The sequence below is a fragment of the Melitaea cinxia genome, chromosome 7 (genome assembly GCF_905220565.1).
Source record: "Melitaea cinxia chromosome 7, ilMelCinx1.1, whole genome shotgun sequence".
In the NCBI taxonomy this organism is placed as follows: domain Eukaryota; kingdom Metazoa; phylum Arthropoda; class Insecta; order Lepidoptera; family Nymphalidae; genus Melitaea; species Melitaea cinxia.
The window spans coordinates 5,812,834-5,835,087 of NC_059400.1; the positions used below are offsets into that span (position 1 = coordinate 5,812,834).

Below are 22,254 nucleotides of genomic sequence, written 5' to 3' on the forward strand. Positions count from 1 at the left end.
ACCTTTAAATAAATAGTGGGCATATTTAGGTAAGTACTTTAGATTTTTTTATATGAAACTTTATTACTCCCATTTCAGTTATTAATTATCTAATAAGAAAAATTACAAATTTGACTTCAGTTATTTTTTTAAAAATTACTTTTCATATATATATCGATGTGCGGCTTCCTTGTGTGATGAGCACGACTCTATAAAGTTTCAAAACCGTAGGTCAGTTGCGCCGTAGTCGTCCAATCGTGACAGTGACGTCATGGCGTTAGAAGAGTGTTGTGCTTTACTACGATTATTTTTGTAATGTTTGTTTTTTATTTATGTTATTGTAAGTATATATATATTATATAACAAGTGCAAGATAACACAAGAAAAATATTGAAAAAATAAACCTTCCTAGACTATATAAGTAGTAATTTATTGCATAAAAACCGCTTTTCTTTCTCTCACGACGATGATTCTCAGTGCAGATCACTTAAACGTTCTCTTCTTCAGATGCCCACCCACCGTACCGATTTTTATTCTTACTCCTTTACTGTACATTCCGTTAGACTTTGGAATTCCCTACCATATGAAATTCGCGATTGCAAAACACTATCGCTATTTAAGAAAAGAGTTAGAAAATTCTACCTTAATCAATCCTAGTCTAAAATCAATTTAATTAAGTGTCCTTATGCGTATTGGAATTTATTATCGTATGTATTATATTATGTATCGTATATGTGTATGCGTGTATGTATAAGTATCGTATTATTTGTATCTACGTGTGTATAAATTATTATGTATTTATTTATATATTGTATAATTATGTATTTATATTATATTTTTATTATGTATATGTTTAGATTGTACACGCTAATTTTGCGACTGTTTTATAAGTTTCCTGTAGCAGGACTACTGGAAGAGATTCCATCATGGGATAAGTAGTGCCTTTGTACCAGCATTGTTTATAAGAGCTATTTCCTTTTGCTTTCCTAGTGTACATAAATTGTTAAATAAATAAAAATAAATAAAAACAACAAAAACAAGTCACTGTGTGGTACTCGATAACGACTCTTGGCAACACTATTTTTTCGTAGGTATTTTTGTTTCTTTTATGCCTTGGCGTACAGGGCACGGGAATGGATTTGAAGCGTGGCGGTCAAAATGTCGCACTAATCTCAGGAGCTACTGGTCCGAATTGAAAAATTCTTTTTGTTTTGGATAGTCCGTTTACCGAGGGAGGCTATAGGCTAGGTATATAGTATTTAAGTGAAATTTTTTCAAACTAACGCGGATGAATCCGCGGTGCACAACAGTCAGCACTAGATGTCTCGAGCTTGATCGCATATTGTTTTACAATGTCATGGGATCGTATTAAATGACACCACTCTGTTGTAGTTGTACATGAGCCGTCTGTGCCTACACACCGGCTTTTTTGGTCGCCAGCGTCTTAAAATACTTTATAATTTTTTATTTAAATATTATATTATGATTAGGTTACGTAAAATATTGGACTTTTCTCGCATTATAAAAATAATAATTATCATTATAAAATAAGGCAAATAAAACATGTTAGATGAAAAATACTTTTATTTATTAAAATATATTATTTCATAATTGTGCATAGATATGATGGTATTCTATTAACAATAAATTAACTGTGCCATCAAATGTTTAGACATTTTTATGAAATATTTACACATATTAAATTCCCTGTTTCATTTCTTTAAATCAACTTCAAATAATAATAAGTAAAAAGTCTTAACACTACAATCAATAATTTATATAAACCATAAGTATGTACATTAAGATTATCACAGATAACAGTAACTATTTCCCGTTTGGCGTTTAGAAATCCTATATCAACTACTATCTTCAGAATCACTCTTAATTTGCCTCTTCATGTTTTTAAATTTTCTCTTAATTATTGGACTCTCATTATTTGTTTCATTTTGGTTAGGTTTCGGTTTATTTTTGGAAGACAGTTTCCTTCTCCTTTTTTCTTCTAGCAACATTTCAGCTAACTCCAACTCAGATACTTCATTAGTTTGCGTTAATCCAATGTGTGAATCTACACAAAAACTGTCCTAAAAATTAAAAGTATAGTAATCCACTAAATGAATGGCGTGATTTACAGAAATTTAATTAAAAAAAATACTAGATAAGTTCTTAATGTACTTTAACTATTCCTAAAATCTTACCATCTCATAAGTGTCATTTTCTGTGACATGTTGCGAAAATATATCAGACTTTCTGTACTTGTCTACTAGTTGTGGAATTTTGAATACTCCTTTTACTGGGCTTCTGAAATAAAGAAATGCTTTTTGACAACTTAAATGGCAAACCGGATTGTATATTTACAAAATTTCATTGAAAAAAAATATTCTTAAAATACTTTTGAATGCTAATTCCTTGATTGACTTTGAATGAATGATGTTACTTAATAAAAATTATTAAGTTCTTTTAGAATTCGAAAACTGAACACTCAGTTACAAAGGTCATAAAAAATAAATGCACGACATGCGAAACATGAAATTATACTATTTTTCTCGATGTTAATTGGAAATAACATACTTGACCGATTTCAAGTATAGGGCGTGCATGTCTCCGTCGTCAGTAACATTCTCGTCGCATATGAAGTCAACGATGCTACCCACACTCTCATCTGTTAATTCATCACCGCTGTCATTATTTCCATCATCTGATATTTCAGCCTCTAAATCAAGAAACTTGCTTGCTTTATTCTTTTTCTAAAAAATGACAATTAAATAAATAATTGAGTGTTAAACCCTAAATAAACTAATTTTGAAATGTCCATTAAAGAAAAAACTTACATTCCTCTTGTGATGACCATTGTCATGGACACCATTAACTTCTAATTTTGTTTTACTTTGACCTTTTTTGCTAGTTATGAAATCATCATCATCGCTGTCACTGAAACTTATTTTCTTTCTTTGCAATAAAGATGTTGTATTGGTAGAGTCTTGTAAAATGTTGGACTTTTGACTACATTTATTGTCACGTCGATAATTTTGAAGTTTATCAAGGTTACTTTGTAGTTTAAGCTCACTGCTGGATTTCGGACTTTTATTTGACGATTCGTCATAGTTTTCTTTTTGTGACATTAATATCGGCGACAAACGAGGCGATGAAACCACGAAATTTACATGCTGATTGTTGTTACTAAATGATTCATCTTTAAATTCATTGGATAGTGCAGCTAGAACTTTCTTTTGTAAAGTGAGTGTTTTCTGGGGCTCTTTATTTAATTTTGGTCTTTTACTAAAGTAGGGTGAAGCTAAACTATCTTCTGCAAATTTTCTTTTATTCGGCATACTTTGTGTATTATTTTGCTTATTATTGTCAAATTTAATAGCTTTTGTGTTATTTAGGGTGTCAAATTGGGTAAAATTACTTTTGGTCGCTGGTAATTGTGAAGTCACTAAAGTATGATTAACAAACTTAGATTCGCTAATATTTTTGTTTTTATATTCTGTTGAATTTATTGAAAACTTTGTTTCATCATGAAACATTGTTTTAAATTCATTATTCATAACATTTCCAATGTCATATTCTTCTGTGCTATCTTCGCTATCACTATCGAGAATGACGACACTTTCGGTTGGTAATTGCGTTACCTTTTGTCTATCAGTTTCATTGGTGTTCATTTTATTCTTTTTGTCTCGTTGAGTTAGAATTACCGGTGAAGGAGCTCTTACATGTATGCTTTCAGACTTACCTTGATTTTTATTCTTATTTCCTCTATTTGAAGGCGATCCCGGTGTTTTATCACTTTCAGATTTGTTTATCATATCAACGAGCTGTGTAATTGTAAACATACTTTTATCATTTAAATTTTGCAGGTTTTTTTTGTTGTATGGAGTTTCATACAATTTTTTATTGTCCGATAAGAGTAATATCTTTTGTGCTTCATATATTGGTTCTATACACTCCGCGGCGCTAATTTTAGGTGTAGAACTTTTAAAATGTTGCTCGTTTGTTTTTGTTATATTTGTTTTTTGTTTTTGACTACACAGAATAGGAGATGTTGAACCGCCATTATTTCTTTTGACACGACCTGACAATATAGACGGACTCGTTGGACAATTTAATACATTATGTTTTTTTGTTTCACTGTCGGACACGTCTTCATCTGATTCTATAATAATACTATCCGCGATATTAGCGGTATTTAGTGGTTGTGCTTCGTGTTCTGATTCAGATTCTTGAACCTTGTCATCAGTATCTGCGAATATATCATCAATACTGGAAAGATGGAAATAGTCTAAAGCATCGATCGAGTTACTATTATCATTATTATCTTCCGTTTCAATAACTTTCTCAGGATTACTATCTGCTGAAAGTCGAAATATATCACTGGTATCTCCAATATCGAAATCTGTTTTTTCCTTGTTACTTTTAATTGCTTCAGTCTCTTTTTCTAATACTGGTGAATCTAGTTCACATAATGATTCGAAATCAATTTCCATTTCGAAATTGTTATTAAGTTCATTTATGGGTTTGAGATCTCTTTCATTTTCATTTTTTTGTTCTCCGTCTACATTTAGTTCCTCTTTTTTATTATCAACTTCATTATCAGCAAAATTTTCAGCATATTTTATGAAAGAATCTTTATTTATTTCGTCAATCAAATTAATATTAGGTAAAAATGGTTCGCTAGATACAGGTTGTGTATATGACAATGTTGCACAACTTTCATTTTCCCTCAAATCTTTAATAATTTTGCAGTTACAAATATTAAGGCACATGTAACAATATTTCGCCACGTTTTTGTTTTCTAGACTTAAATCAACCAATAGATTAAGTAGTCGTATTGGTATTTTACCATCATTAATACCTAAATCGTTTATGTGTTTGGTATAATTTTTCGTTGATTTTGTGGCTGTACTAAATAATGTTCTAATGTCACCATCTTTTTTACACGGAGACTTCAATACAGAATTTTTATTTTTTCTCTTTGTTTGTTTAGATTTTGAAGGCGACAAAAATACATTCTGCGATAGAGTTTCTTGAGTGTTTATAACTGAAAAGGGATAAATTAAGATTATACTTAAATAGGCACACGCTAAATTGTATATTTATACAATTTTGTAGATGCTAAGAAATAAACTAACCTAATTTCTGTGTCGTAGGCGCAAATCTTTTTGTGTCACAATTCAAAACAGCTGTTAATATTTCGGTGTCCACAGAATGACCTATATGCACAGTCTTCTGTAACTTTTTTTGCAATTCCAAACATTTTGATAAATTTAAAGGAAATTGTTCTGTTTTGTTACTTTCTTTGATTGATTCTGAAAAATAAATACTTATTTAATAGCTGATTTTTTAATAAAGTAATTCAAACTTTTTATTTTAAAAACTTTTCCTACCTTTGCTCATTGAAAAATAGGCAACAGGTTCGAAAAAATAACTGAATTCCCGATAACCTTCTGGATATATTTCATAAAACTCAGCTTCTGTTATCCAGTTAGATGCATTTCGTTCCTTAGAGGAAACACTTGAAACCTTCTCAAACATGGCTTTTAAATCTTTTTGTCCCTTCTATAATTATAAAAAATAATTAATAAATTAATTCAAACTGTCAATTTTACTTCACTTTAATAACTTTTGTTATGCGAACGATGAACGAACGAACACTAAATATAAACAGGTTCAAGTTAGCAGCTAAATGTTGAATTGTAAAATATTAATGAAATATATATATATATATATATATATATATATATATATATATATATATATATATATATATATATATATATATATATATATGTATACTGTTTCGATATTTCCTTAAAAAAATAAAATCAACATATATATTTTCAAAAAACATAACTACACATAATACGTAATTTACCTTTTTTGATTGTTTGGATGCCTCTTTATCTTTATTTACTTTATCAATAGTTATGAAAAGTTTTTGGCACTCCGGGTTGAAATCTTGCGGCATCATTCGAGGGTTCAACTTGTATAAGTTATTTTGAACTTCTTTAGATCGCAGTATGTTCTGGTTGAGGACGTCTCTTTGACGCATACACTCTATCAGGGTCTACAACAGTTGAAAAATTCACTCTAATAAATAAATTCTTGCTCTCATAATAATAACAATCGCTTTCAGTAGAGGTGCGTGTAGGCGCCTTAAACGCCGACGGTTTGTGGGTTCGATTCCTACTCGGAATGGATACGACTCATAAAAATATAAATATTTGCAAATTTTGAGTAACTGAAACATTTTTCCCCAAACTTAACTATACTTAACTATATGGTCAATACGCCTGTTTGAAGGGCTTACTTCAATTGGTCAATTTGAGCACGACACCATTTTTTATCTAATTGGTCAAGGGGCGTGGCTAAGCTAAGTAACAGCGAAGAGTCACTATTTTTGAACTCAAATAGATTGTGACGAACAGTTATGCGAAACAACTACTTCAGCCGTTTTAGATAATTTCAGTAATACGAACTAATCGCCTATTTTACCATCCAGAAATGACGAAAACGCTAGAATACTTATTTATTTAGTATGCAATCAAAGGCCGAAAAATAAAATTTCTTTCTTCAAATTTCCGATATGACAGACATACGCTTCAGCCTGTAATATACCACTACTGGGCATAGGCCTCTTTCCCCATGTAGGAGAAGGGTCAGAGCTTAATCTACCACGCTGCTCCAATGCGGGTTGGCAGATATATTCTCTACTATGAGTAACGATCGCTATCAAGTGTACAAGATAACAACCGGGGCCGACGGCTCAACGTGCTCTCCGAGGCACGATGGAGAGCCTACCTAATAGCGATTGTTACTCACATTAGGGAAAAAATCCGCCAACCACTGCGGGTTGGAGTAGCGTGGTCGATTAAGCTTCGATCCTTCTTCTACATAGAGAAAAAAACCGTAAGGCTAACCTAAGCAGATCTAAGAATAGATATAAATATTTATAGCTTCAAAAGCAGTCCCAAAAACATTTAAGGAAGAAATGCGCCTTAATACGAAATGTCTAGACTTGTTTCAACGAATAATTGAACGTGTATTTCAATTCATATAATAATAACGAATCTACGAATTTTCATCGTGTATTTTTTCCTTTAGGACTGTTTAAATGAATCAATTAAGCGGACGACTGCTAGCTATTAACTTGTAGCGTTTGTAGCATAAAAAATTAACGACTTGCGTAAAAACTTGATAGCCCTTAAACTTTCTTAATACGGCGCCATCAGAAAATTTAAACTTAGTAGACGTCTACTAATTATTAATTGCTAAGTTTCAAGCTTGTAGCATAAAAAATTAAGCAATTTTTATACAAACTTTTAAGAATCATTTGCACAAATACTACTTATCTCTTACATTGTCTTACAAATATGTATTCTATTGGTATATTGTTTTTATGTTGTAGCGACATCTATCTCGCAACATACGAACTAAAACTGACATATCCTACATCGCAACAATAAAGTTATCCGAGTGATTGATGACATGCGTCATAAAAAACTAAAAAACGCCTTTTTGTTGTTGTGTGCAATAAAGTTTTAATTAATAAATAAAGTTGCGAGATCCCTTGGACTTTCTCAATGCGGCGCTGTCAGAAGATTTGTTCTTAATAGACACCTACTAATTATTAACTATCTCCCTGACAAATTTAAACCTTGTAGAACAAAAAATTAAGGATTCTTATATAAACTTGTGTAGAACAAGCCTGAAAACACTCAATGTAACACTTATTGCTCACCTCAAATCCATATTTATTCATTTACAATACACACTTTAAATTACACTGATAAGTTATCACACTAATCACTTATACGCCACTTATCGAGTAGGAAGGTTAGCCGCACAAAAGTTTAATAATAGCTGCGTCTTAATTTACAAATTATCATTTTTATAGGACAACAATCCTGCCAATAGGTTACAAAGACTGCGACTGACCAACCAAAAAATTCGGAAGATGGTGACGATCTTTGTACTGTTCCGGTATTAAACGAATAATCAATTGCATCTTTGTAGGACAAAAATTAATAACTTTTATAAAATATTTCAAGAGCTCTTTCTTAGATCTTTTTAATGAGGCTCTGCCGCAAAACTCGTTCTTAGGGGACGTCTACCAATTATAAACTACCTCTTGCAATTGCAAGTTTGTCCAATTGCAAGTTTGTAGGGAAAAAAATTAAGAACTTTTTTAAAAATATTTCAAAAGCTCTTAGAAATTAATGCAGCTTTGCTGCGTGTTCTTAGTGGACGTCTATTAACTATAAGCCCGCCTTGTCAAATTTTATCATTATACGTCCAGCTGTATTAAAGATTTCGAGATTAGTGAATGATTCACCGGTTTTACATATAAAAATACAAAAATGGTTTAAATTTTGTTTTCACAAAATCTTGAAATTAAGTAATTTCAACATGTTACATTAGATTAAAGGAAAATAAAGCATTTTTACCTGATGTTCCTTGCCTTCTGTGACTAGAATGAAAACTTGACCACCGCGCTCGCGACCCGTGCGACCGCACCTACACGGAAAACAATACTATGGATATTTATGTAAGATATATCCTATATTTGTCTAAATGGTTACGGATACAACGCTGTTACTTTAAGCTATGTGTAAGTATGTGTATTATGAGTAATAAATGTAAGATATAAATTGTAAACAATCTGTATTCAGTATTCGCACATTCAACGTTTTTTAATACGGCGCCCACGTCCAGCCCCTCCTCCGCCACGCACGTGCACACGAGCGCGTCACTCGCACGTCACTAGACAGTAGACACTTACCTCTGCACGAGGCGCACGGGCGAGCGCGTGGAGATGTCGAAGCAGAGGATGAGGTCGACGGCGCCCACGTCCAGCCCCTCCTCCGCCACGCACGTGCACACGAGCGCGTCGCTCGCACGTCACTAGACAGTAGACACTTACCTCTGCACGAGGCGCACGGGCGAGCGCGTGGAGATGTCGAAGCAGAGGATGAGGTCGACGGCGCCCACGTCCAGCCCCTCCTCCGCCACGCACGTGCACACGAGCGCGTCGCTCGCACGTCACTAGACAGTAGACACTTACCTCTGCACGAGGCGCACGGGCGAGCGCGTGGAGATGTCGAAGCAGAGGATGAGGTCGACGGCGCCCACGTCCAGCCCCTCCTCCGCCACGCACGTGCACACGAGCGCGTCGCTCGCACGTCACTAGACAGTAGACACTTACCTCTGCACGAGGCGCACGGGCGAGCGCGTGGAGATGTCGAAGCAGAGGATGAGGTCGACGGCGCCCACGTCCAGCCCCTCCTCCGCCACGCACGTGCACACGAGCGCGTCGCTCGCACGTCACTAGACAGTAGACACTTACCTCTGCACGAGGCGCACGGGCGAGCGCGTGGAGATGTCGAAGCAGAGGATGAGGTCGACGGCGCCCACGTCCAGCCCCTCCTCCGCCACGCACGTGCACACGAGCGCGTCGCTCGCACGTCACTAGACAGTAGACACTTACCTCTGCACGAGGCGCACGGGCGAGCGCGTGGAGATGTCGAAGCAGAGGATGAGGTCGACGGCGCCCACGTCCAGCCCCTCCTCCGCTACGCACGTGCACACGAGCGCGTTGCACGCCCCGGAGCGAAACCCGCGCATCACTCGCAGCTGCTGCTTCTGTGACGTCACCGCTTTTCCGTCTTTGCCTATGTAAAAAGTTTGGAATAAAAAATTTCATTTTTGTCAAAAATTAAATGTCACTACCCTAGGAAAGCAAAATGGTAACTTCAAAAACAATTTCAAACACACATTATAAAAGCCATGTCACACAACCCCGAGACTACCTCGAATGATGAAAGGAGTCACATATGCGGTCAACTCGCGTTATTGTCATCTCCGTTACATGAAATTCTTTAGTGTGCCTTGATAGTGCTGGCATATAAGTGGATCGACCGAATTATCGTGCTAGAGTCCGGACTTCCGCAAGTCATGTACTTGGTCTTCGCCAAATTTAGCTTAAGACCGCCGTTTTCAAACGTATCACATCCACTTGTTCACTCTACGCTCCAGGTCTAATCTGCTCTCATCAACAAGCACTATAATCATCATCATTCATCATCATCAAACATCATTAGTCATGGAAACTGCTCCACATGTATCCACATGCCAAGACAACATCCAGTACTACATTGAACAAGAAAAGGCTTAAAGTCAATCGTAACGCCCATCAAATACTTTGACGAGATACGAGTGCACAGTTAAAGGTCTTTTGCAGATTCAAGAAAGCTAAGTGCAAAGCTCTCCGTTTGTCCCATCAAGGTTCTAAGAGGAAAATTTTATCCATGGTGCCCGATCCTGCCTGGGCCTGTACGAGAGAACACATTCCTGACAAAGCCTGAGGTCGATAACTCATTCGAAGAACTTCATGATTTATTTAATTACTGCAACCAACCAATGATTTATTACACTATTGCTCCTGCCCTTGTAAATGGAGATAATGATGCTAAGACGCCACTGGCTAAGCATCGGTCCAGTATGCAAGTTGCAGTTGAAGAGATCAGTAGGCTTGCGCACCCCTAGATAGCCCATCGATTTCCAAGCCTCGATCGGCATGTCTCAAGGCCTACCGCTTTTCTATTCTTCATTGGGCGAAGGCAATCACAAATTTCGTTGGGTTTTATTGGGGCAACAAGTCTGACGTTAGATGGTGACTCGTACGCTCGAATTGTCACCTTGGCTTGGCCATTCCACCAGCATGTCCCTTACGACGGGCTTTCAATAGCTCGACGTCCCTTAGAAACGCAGCGGCAGCCAAGCCGTCGCTTTCCCGCCTATGTAATTACCGACCGCGTTTCATCCCAAAACTCGAGCGCAGTTTCGATTTTTCGGCTAGTTTCTTTTTCGATTTGACTAAATAGTCAAACGAAGAAGTCAAGGAGACGATGAGCCGTCACGCTTTCGCCTGGAATGACTTTAATTTACCAATATGACACCTTCTGGTCAGAAGATAGTCAATTTGAGTTGAGTGGGACACACTTTTTAAACGGTTTTATTTAGCTCACCCCGTTTGTTTTATTTATTATTCTTGGGTCAAATTTAGTAATTCAAATTTCACCCTCTTCCTGTCAACCGAATAATCTGAAATTTTGTATACACTTTGGATTTTGGTGACAATACAATTATGTTTATTCATTATCATTATAAATTCAAGATGGCCGCCGCTACAAAATGGCGGATAATTTATGTTTTATTAATCCCATCAATATGGGTATCAAATGAAAGGGCTCAACAAGCAGAATACAATATACTATAAAAAATTGAAATCCAAGATGGCGGCCGCTACAAAATGGCGGATAACGTAGGTTTTATCAATCCCATCAATATGGGTATCAAATGAAAGGGCTCAAACAAGCAGAATACAATATACTTTAAAAAATTGAAATACAAGATGGCGGCCGCTACAAAATGGCGGATAACGTAGGTTTTATCGATCCCATCAATATGGGTATCAAATGAAAGTGCTCAACCAGTATAATCAATGTACTATATAAAATTAAAATCCAAGATGGCGGCCTCTACAAAATGGCGGATAACTTAGGTTTTATCAATCCCATCAACATGGGTATCAAATGAAAGGTCTCAACAAGTAGAATACAATTTACTATGCAAAATTGAAATCTAAGCTGGCCGCCGCTACCAAATGTCTGATAACAATTTTTTATCAATCCCACCAATATGGGTATCAAATAAAAGGGCTTGACAAGAAGAATACAGTGCACTATACAACCTCAATATTTAAGATGGGCCTTGCAATAATGAAGCACTAAATGAATTAAACAGAATGCGAAATAAAAACTAAAAACTAGAAAATAAAAATAGGTAAAAAATTTTTTTAAGTTAAACGGTTTTATGTTAAACATACATTGCAATGTTTAAGATAAATGTACTAAAAACCAAAAAATAATAAAATAGATACAGTCGTGGGAATTATAAACATATGCATAGACTAGACTAAAATAAAACCGTGGGGCACGTCAATTGTCTACAAATTATCGACTTAATGTGCGATAGAAGAATCGTTTAATTCGTCGTTAAAATAGGCAATTGGCCCGCAGACGGTGAGGAAATTACTTACTATTTTCTTGCTCATGGAAATTCCAATAGTTATACACTCCATGTAAATAAAAGAGATGTTTCAACTAGTTTATCGTTGGACATTCACACTGCTGGCTGGCGAGGAATCGTTTCACTGCTCGTAGTTTGTCTTTAATCGACAAAACATATGATAAAAGTACAACTCGCTCACCACTATGAAACCCTAAAACTCGCTTATAATCGAGCTTGCTAGCTTGTTTCCACATTCTAGCCCTACTTATCACACGTCCATCGTTGTCGGTTGAACAACTGCCTAATTATAGTGTAACATTACAAAACAAACATTTTAATCAACGATTGTAGACAATTGACGTGCCCCACGGTTTTATTTTAGTCTAGTCTATGCATATGTTTATAATTCCCACGACTGTATCTATTTTATTATTTTTTGGTTTTTAGTACATTTATCTTAAACATTGCAATGTATGTTTAACATAAAACCGTTTAACTTAAAAAGTTTTTTTACCTATTTTTATATACGTGATAAGACGAAAAATTTTGATTAAAATAGATAATTGAATAATTATATAATTAAATAATTATATAATTGAATAAAAAACTAATTGAAAACGAATTTTTTAAATTATCATCACATCATCATCATCATCATCACTTCAGCCTATTATAGTCCACTACTGGCCATAGTCCTCCACAAGTTCGCACCAAAAATGGCGTGAACTCATGTGTTTTGCCCATAGTTACCACGCTGGGCATACGGGTTGGTGACTGCAGGGCTGGCTTTGTCGTACCGAAGACGTTGCTGCCCGTCTTCGGTCTGTGTATTTCAAAAACAGCAGTTGGATGGTTATCCCGCCATCGGCTTTTTGAGTTCCAAGGTAGTAGTGAAACTGTGTTATCCCTTAGTCGCCTCTTACGGCACCTACGGGAAGAGAGGGGGTGGCTATATTCTTTGCTGCCATAACCAGACAGCCATCTGTTAGCCTATATCTTTAGTTATCGGTATAGTGCGTAATAATTCTTCAAACTACTTCCAAAAGAACTTCTTTTTGATATCACTACAACCAGCTCGGGCCGCGCAAGCTATAAGCATTGATTATGTTAGTATTAACTAATTAACTTAACTCCCACCTGCTTTAGTCGGTCGCAGCAACGATCAACTTCAAGTAGATCATTTCAAAACTCAGAAAGTATCAACGTTACATCATTTTTGCCTGCAGATGACTGAATTAGTGGGGTGGGAAACTAGTGCGGAAAACTATGCTGCAACCCTTGCCCTTCTAGCGGGTTTCCTGAAGAAAAGTGCAGTGAAACCGAGGTCTTATTACTATGTTTGCAAGTTCCTGCATCATTCGGATAGAGATCCAATATTTCACATAGCAAAGCGGAGTTACCGCCTTGGTACTAGCGTCTTTAGCCGTCCCAGGTATTGGGCAATTTTCCTGCGCGTCGTTTTACGCTAGCCGTACCCAATTGCCCTCGTTTTTTACCCATAGAAAATAGCTGAGAGTGGTTTTACAGGAAGCGATTGCCATCTGACCTCCAAAACTTACATTTTGCGGGGGAAACCTATGATTTAGCAGGAATTTAAGTCGGAAGGAAAAGGAGACGAAAGAACAGTAATATAGTTCTGAATCGAACATATGCTTGACCGCAAACTTTAGCACAGATGATTAATTAATGTGATTACTTTTACTCTTGAAAAATAACATCGTAAATTTAAAAAAATGTTAGTTTGAAATCTCGCAAGAAGCTCCTCTTAAGTGCAGCTTGGGTTGGACTTAAGACAGTAGTAATGTGCTAATGTGACTTTCTCCACTTCTTTTATGATTAATATTTTCACACTGAGCTTCTACTTAGAAGTTATGATATATTCGGCTCGAAAGACCAGAATGTCTGGTTGTTTATCGTGTTGAATTGATAGAGTTCCAAATATAAAAATGAAACTTTATTTAAAATTGTTATAAAAATGTTGTGAATGCTTTTTAGCATTGCATAACGAAAGTGCATTGAAAATACAAATTCGGCGTTGCGCCGTCTGTTAACAAAACTGTTTGGTTTAACTTAACACTCATAATATGTCAACTTACCGGAAGCACCTTGACCCACAAACATCTGTGGAACTATAAGCGGACGACATTGTAAAAGTAGACAGTGGACGAGATTAACACTTTCTCGATATTCACAGAACACTGAAACAAATTAGTGTATTATTATGAATCAATTTGATTTTTGTAGGGTGAAAAATGCTTTTTAAACATATTCAATAATGAGGAAAATATACAACTTGCTTGTTTTTTTTTTCTTTTTTTTTTTTTAATGGCAAAACTGCCATTTATGAACCAAACGCATTAATGTTTTCTTTTTTTTTTGAGCCTACTTTCTGTTTTTTTAAACATATTCAATAATGAGGAAAATATACAACTTGCTTGTTTTTTTTTTCTTTTTTTTTTTTTTTTTAATAGCAAAACTGCCATTTACGAACCAAACGCATTAATGTTTTCTTTTTTTTTGAGCCTACTTTCTGTTTTTTTTTTTTCAATCATAACTGAAGGATCATAATGAAATAATATAAGAATCATAACGAAGGATATATAAATAGACTAGTAGATAAATTTTTCTTTATTTTTTTTTTTCAATTTTATTTGTTTCTCAATCAATTACATTGAAGTTAGTTCTGGATTTTATATTTTTATATGAATACCTATTGCTTTAGTTTGTTGTCCCTTTTCCTTTGCATTATTGAAATGTTCTAGCATGATTTCTTTTAATTTGTAAAACTTGGGATGACCAAAGGCTAAGTCTTTTGGTATCTGAAATAAAAAAATAAATAAATATTAGTTACGAATTTAAAAATATTAAAAATTTATAATTAAGAAAATGTTAACATACTTCTGGTACAGTTCCATCTGGTAAAACACTTCTATCTAATTTTAGAGGATCAACACCGAGATCATCTCTCAACCTTTCTAAAAACGCAGTAAGCTTGTCATCTGACTGTATCCATGATTTTTCAGGGTGCTCGTCAAAAAAATTTAGAAAAACTCTTGAGCCATGCTTAACTAGCAACTCAAGACCATGATATAATGCAATCAATAGGGTAAAATCTTTCATAATATAATTGTGCTGAGGATGTCTGAAAATAAAAATATTTGATAAAATCGGCGAAATGCTAGTCGGAGTACAAGCTCGGTCATGAATCATCATTATTTATAATCGACTTTTTAATACGCGGATGAATCTTATGTATTGAAATTGTTATTGGAGGAAGTCAGACTTGATTTAGGGTTGTGAGCAGACCAGGCCCAATTTGATTTGCCATCCCATAAAAAGGAATAAAATTTCATATAAAAATTTCGGTTGACCTTTTTTTAGGTCACCTGTTTCATAATTTCCTCAAATAATACAAATAATGGAGCGTAATATCCGAAATATATTTTCAGCTGCTTTTTAGGCCAGTCATTCTATATTTACACGTAATAATCGAATAAAGGGAAAATAATGAGTAACAGTTGCAGCTGAAGGTTGTGAGTATACCCATCATTCATCATCATCATCACCATTTCAGCCTATTACAGTCCACTGCTGGACATAGGCCTCTTACAAGTTTACGCCCAAAATGGCGTGAACTCACGTGTTTTGCCCATAGTCACCACGCTGGGCAGGGAGATTGGTGACCGTCATGCATGCCCACCGTGCCCAAAATGGTGGATCATCCCTTGGTGATTCTCGGGTTACTCAAACTTTTTAAGAAGATATTAAACAAGTTTTTTAAAATAATTTATCAAAATATATAGTTTGTGGCATCATTACCTTGCTCCACGTTCTTTCCCTTGGAACTCTTTATAAAGCATCACAATTCGACCCTTTGTTAAATTACCTACATTTTGTGGAAGAATATTATATTGTTTCAATCTTCTCGCATATCCATCGAGTATCTGGAATATTTTTGAAGTATTTTAAACCCAAGATTAATAAAAACATTTTTTTAGACGAAAACCGTTTTTTTATCTCATTTTTAAGAGCCATTTCACAAAAATCGGTAACAATCCGCGAAATTGTAATATTTTGACGTCGTTAATTTCAGTGTTGGATACAATAATGTAATTTATATTCTTGAAATATAATAGAGCAACCTTTATTGTAGTAAATAGTCAGATCAGAATTTTGATTTATATTATGTGTATAAAATTATTAACCTTTTCATCAGCCTCCTCCCTGGGTAAACGGTCGCAATGTATACTTTGAAGTCCTACTTTTCGATAACCTCTACGTTGAAACCATTTAAAAAAAAAATATCGTAATATGTGAAATATAATTTTGTTGAGGACTCTCACAGATTTTTATTGATTTATTCCATTTGTATCTCTATTAATCGATAAAAAAAAATTAAAGTTGCGAATATTTTCCAAATAAGTACAATTTTAAAAGCGATATTTTTCTTAGAAAACTAAGAAATTTAAACGAACTATCTTCATCAAAGTAAACTTACATCATTAAGGAACACAAAAAAAAAAATTAAAAGATGTAATCATTTTTAATACATTTTATATTAAATAATAAAAAGATAGTATTTATTACCACGCATCAAGCCCAATAAATCAGTTGAGCGCTAGCACTCTTAGAGGTAAGGTCCACGCCAAATTCTGCGCAGCCGTCTCTTTCGCTCACACGCGCCAAGCGCCTGTTGTTATAGCGGATAAACCGCATTTGATACTTTCATAATAAAATATAAATAAAATAAACATATTACGAAAATGACTGTAAAATAATATAATGATAATTTCTGTAAACAAATGTATAATTTAATTTTCTTTTCTCACATTATCAATACAAATAGGCATTTCAATCTGTTTGTCTTGTTATTTGTTAATTAATATGTTTGTCGGTGTCATTGAGTTAAATAATTGTATTTGCTCGCAAACGAAAAAAACCGACTTCAATTACATCGACAAGTAATCCAACGTAGGTAGACAAAAAATAGGCAAGTAAATACGCATTATCAAAGATTACTCCTAAAGTTGTAATCAGATCTCGATGAAATTTAAATGGGGCCACATGATAAACATCAGCTTTCGATTAAACTAAAAATCGTCAAAATCGGTACACCCAGTAAAAAGTTATGCGCTATAATACAACATAGGTCGACGAAAAAATTGTCAAGTAAAAACGCATTATTAGATATAACTCGAAAAGTAGTTGTTAGATCTCAAATAAATTCAAGTGGAACCAAATGACACACACCACCTTTCGATTAAAATTTTTTTGTCGAAATCGGTCCACCTAGTCAAAAGTTCTGAAGTAACATACATTAAAAAAAAATACAGTCGAATTAAGAACCTCCTCCTTTTTTGGAAGTCGGTTAAAAAAATTTAAAACCGCCAAAATTTGTTGCTCTACTTTCATCCAAAACTATGCAACTCACATTAACACACAGATTTTCTGGGGCATAATAAAATGCTATTTTATTCATATCGTAAATATTAGATTCATTCGTAAACTGAAAAAACTAAATCAAATTAAAAAAAATTGTTTCATAAAATTGATTTTTTATTTTTATTTTAAATTTATTGACTGTTGTTATATAACATACTTTAAATTTTTAACAAATTAATTATGTAAAAAACATTTTATACCATAGTTATTAATTTTTATTATACATTAGAAAATCATCAAGATGGTCTTTTGGTTGTCACACTATACTTACTAGCACAAAGATCGCGCGGCTCGTACGACTCGCGCGATGCGACCAAATTTACCTAAACTTGCAGAGCGTAAAATTGTGAAATGGCTCTTAATATAGGAAATTATTAACAGACTTAAAAAAAATATTAATTGTGGTAGTTTAAGAGGACAAAAAAGAGATTCACTAACATTTGGCAAATCACCAAATAACTGAATACTCTGATTTATATGACAAATTTTGCAATTGTGATTTAAATAGTATGAAATGAATATGAAATAATATGTAAGTACAAAAAACTAAGATGATATTGATGTTGATTTAATATCCTAGCTTAATTTTATTTTAATTGAGTTATTTTTTTTTACATAAATTTTTTTTTTCGTAATTATAAAATTTTGGAATATATCTTGCCTAAGCTTACCTCCACATACTTTTGCCTTAAATATGTCAATTCAGGACCCAACTGCACAATAACTGTGTTAATTTTACGAGAATGGCTGTAGGGCACGACATCTATACAATTTTCATTTCTCAATTCCAAATGAGATATGTGCAAATTTTTAACAACCTTAAATCAAAAAGGAGGTATAGTAACATTTTAATTTAATACTAATGTATTCAGTATGTACTAATTCAAAGCGAAAAAATAATAATAGAAAACCCACATACCAGGGAAGACCATATCGATGGCTCCTAAGTATACTGAGTCAACTAACAACTTTTGACTATTTCATTTTTTTAAGATATTAATAACATTTACTTCATTTCCTATCTACCTATGTAACAAATAATTGTGTTTGCTCGCAAACGAAAAAAAAACCGACTTCAATTACATCGAAGAGTAATACAACGTAGATCGACGAAAAAATAGTCAAGTAACTACGCGTTATCAAGGATTACTCAAAAAGTAGTTATCAGATCTCGATAAAATTTATATGTAACCACATGATAAACAACAGCTTTTGATTAAATTAAAAATTATCAAAATCGATACACCCAGTAAAAAGTTATTGCGAATTTTCGAGAGTTTCCCTCGATTTCTCTGGGATTCCATCATCAGATCCTGATTTCCTTATCATGGTATCAAACTAGGGATATCCCCTTTCCAACAAAAAAAAAAAATGATCAAAATCGGTATATCCAGTAAAAAGTTATGCGGTATAATACAACGTAGGTCGACAAAAAAAGCATCAAGTAAAAACGCATTATTAGATATAACTCGAAAAGTAGTTGTTAGATCTCAAATAAATTTAAATGGGACCAATTGGCACACACCACTTTTCGATTAAAACAAAATTTGTCGAAATCGGTCTACCCGGTCAAAAGTTCTGATGTAACATACATAAGAAAAAAAAAAAAAAATACAGTCGAATTGAGAACCTCCTCCTTTTTTGGAAGTCGGTTAAAAATAAAGTTATTAGAAGTAGAGTTGACTCAGTATACTTAGGAGCCATCGATATGCTAATAACATCAGATGACTGAGTTTTTTAATGAAAAATGTTATAAAAGAGAGGCTAGACTCAAGAGTATATACAAGGTTGTATGTAGAAAATCACAAAATATTTCTCCAATATTAAAAATAATTTAGGTACAGTTATGATGATCTTACACTAATAACATCCTCAACTTTGCTCCCTGGGGTGGCAGATAAAGCAAGTACTCTATAAATTCTATGTCCCATTTCAGTGAGAGTAGAGATTATTTGACAGTATGCATAATTTCCTTTTGCTCTATGTGCTTCATCAAACACTAAGCACCTTATTTCATCACCTGGACACATACCAGACTTGATATCATTATAAATCACTTGTGGGGTAGCAAATACAACTCTTTTAGTAGTCCAATGAGATTTTCTGATGGAAACTGGCATGTGTCCTGTAAAAAAAAACTTACTGTAAAGTCATTTTTAAAATAGATATATTTGTTATTTAACTTACGTTGTAAATATCAAGTGTAAAACCTTTTTTACTTATAAAGAACTTGCCACTGGACTTTTTTTTTAAATTCTTATACAGCTAGGTCAGCAAACAAGCGCACAGCTCACCTACGCCTATTCGCTAGGTGCGTGACGGTAGCGCCACTCGAAGTATGAACTAAAGGACGCTATCTGATTACAGTATACTAATGATATTTGACAATAAATAAATAAATAAAGTGCTGCTTTGTTATTATTAACCCTTAACTGGTATCAAGCATGACGTTTTTTTTTTGCTTTCTAATAAACTAAGCATCGTGAGCAGCCGCCATTAATATTCTCCTTACATCGCTATCCGCGGCGGGTGACGGACGTTCAGCGCTGTGTCACTTACTAGGGCCCAGGTATGCACGTGTTGGGGTCCGCGCGGCCCCCACGATACCAGTTACGTAAGTTTTTTTTACATAGCAATATTTATATGTTTGTTATTTTTGACAGTTATTAATTAAGATATCGCGGTCTTTCAGTGATAAAATAATAGATGAACTCTTACACGAAGATTCTGATTTCGAATTAGTGATTGGTAGCAGGCCAGAAGAAGAAAGTTGTAATGGTAGTGAAGTTATAAGTAATTGTTAAAATCCAGTAACACTTGATTTGTTGAACGCTAATCAGGACGTGGATTCTGATACAGAAGTGAAAATGAAAATGTTGCAGGACCCAGTCAGTCCAACAGCTACTATGGGGAAAATAAATGAAAGTGAAGAAGTGATTTATTTCATGTTGATTTTTGTTAAATTTTGATTAGAGATTATAAAATGTTATTTGTGTTTTAGTTTACGTATTATAGATTAAGTGAAATAATGTTATTATTGTTTTAAACTTTTTAAACTATAATTTTCATTGATATTTGTAATGTAAAAAAAAAAATATTACCAAAATGTTGATACTATTTGTGATCTCTTCTAGTATTGAAGTAAGAAAATTTATATTAATAAAAACTATTAGATTACACAAAATAAGCCTATTATTTATTATTTCTTACCATTTATTTAAGTACATATAGTTAAAACTTATTTTTTAGGAGCAAACATACTATGGGGGCCGCACGACCCCCACAATACCAGTTACATATGTCAAGTTTACGATACCAGTTAAGGGTTGATACAGAAATGAAGGTTATGGTACTACTTACTTTCGCCGTCTTACTGCTGCTATCCACTTTTCTCTTTGGTTTATTTTCCATTTCACAGTTGGAAATTTATAAAATTTACACTCACTTTTTCTGCTAGCATTTGTACAAATAACGACACAGCAACTCTGGTTACTCATTTTATTAAAATATTATTATAGATAAAAAATTAAAATGGTCATGTCTATTTTATACGACAGAGTCTTAAAAACAGCGTCCTTTAGTATAAAAATTGGCCACTGCATACACAAGCGTCGATTCGGCTCACCCCACCATCACTACGCACCTAGCGAATAGATGCCTGCAACACCAGAACCAAAAGAATCGCAAGGGCGTTGCCGTCCCTAACCCCTCCCTGAAGCTCTGGTCACCTTACTCACCACAGGAAAAAACACTGCTTGAAAGCAGTTTATTTAGCTCAGATCTTCTGTAAGGTCGAGTTATATCCCGTCGGGCTGCTCCAGATTTTGAGCAGGATATTTCCTCCTGTACCTTACCTCAGTTTATTTAAGGTGACACTAAATCAACCATGATAATGGCTTCTTCATTGTCAGCGAAATATCGAAAATTTCAAAACAACAATATAGATATAATTACAAATGTCACGTAAAATTTTTAATAAATTACTTTACTTTTTGACTATAATAAGTTATTCAATATTCTTATTCATAAATGTACCTGTCATTTCTATTGTATCTTTGTGGGGCATGGCTATTATGTTGTAGCATGCTTCAATTTGCTGTGCCACGAGTGGGCGAGTTGGTGCCATAAAGATAACTTTTCCTGTAGGGTACCAGCGATAAATGTTAAACATTACTACTGCTGCTATAAATGTCTTGCCCAATCCAGTTGGAAGACTAACCTAAGTTAGAAAAAAAAATGTATTGTGAGGTATGGTTAGAAATAAATTTAAAGGAAAATATTTTATCTTTATAAAACAATATATGAATAATAGAAGATTTATTTGTATTTACTAATTAAATATTAATAAAATGTAAAGTGCCAATTAAAGTTTTGTTTTAGCTTAACTTTAAACATCTATAAATAAGAAGAAAAGCTTACAAGGGTATTTTTTGTTAAAGCAGCATTGATAATATTGAACTGATAGTCTCTTATTGGGTAGTTTGTGGGATATATCCATGTTTTACCAGCTAACTTATCATACCCTTTAATCTCTTCATCGCAGCTTAAAATGCTGAAACAATTTATCGCATGAAATTATAATCCATATAAACAATATATACATAACATATTAGTTTGAGAATATTTTCAATTACAGTACCTGACATTAAGGTTATCAGCATTATTTAGAGTTGCACCAGGATCTCTAAAAGAATTGTTTTCAAAATGTGCGAACACAGAAGACTCGTCAAAAACTTCGTCTAAATCATCATCGTTATTTTCCAT

At 34.1% G+C, this 22,254-nt stretch overlaps 1 protein-coding gene across 1 annotated transcript; it reads right to left on the bottom strand.

The window, feature by feature from the left end:
• Positions 1-1,548: 1,548 nt before the first annotated feature.
• On the bottom strand, positions 1,549-22,254 carry LOC123655126. The gene is made up of 18 exons (XM_045590962.1): positions 22,130-22,254; positions 21,910-22,042; positions 21,526-21,709; positions 19,350-19,615; positions 18,162-18,308; positions 15,868-15,992; positions 14,947-15,190; positions 14,759-14,867; positions 14,145-14,246; positions 9,464-9,647; positions 8,424-8,493; positions 5,852-6,043; positions 5,364-5,535; positions 5,109-5,285; positions 2,808-5,017; positions 2,548-2,723; positions 2,175-2,277; positions 1,549-2,060 (listed from the first exon to the last, which is right to left on the bottom strand). Exons 1-18 carry the CDS (start codon positions 22,252-22,254, stop codon positions 1,836-1,838), a joined length of 4,944 nt encoding a protein of 1,647 aa, XP_045446918.1. The 3' UTR covers positions 1,549-1,835.

Bases quoted from the DNA above. Each gene is read 5' to 3' on its own strand.
- LOC123655126 (XM_045590962.1), bottom strand. From the start codon at position 22,254: ATGGAAAATAACGATGATGATTTAGACGAAGTTTTTGACGAGTCTTCT. The intron at 19,616-21,525 runs GTACATTTATGA...TTTTTTTTACAG, and splicing joins AGATACAATAGAAATGACAG to GACACATGCCAGTTTCCATC. The intron at 15,191-15,867 runs GTAATGATGCCA...TTTTATTTTCAG, and splicing joins GGGAAAGAACGTGGAGCAAG to ACATCCTCAGCACAATTATA.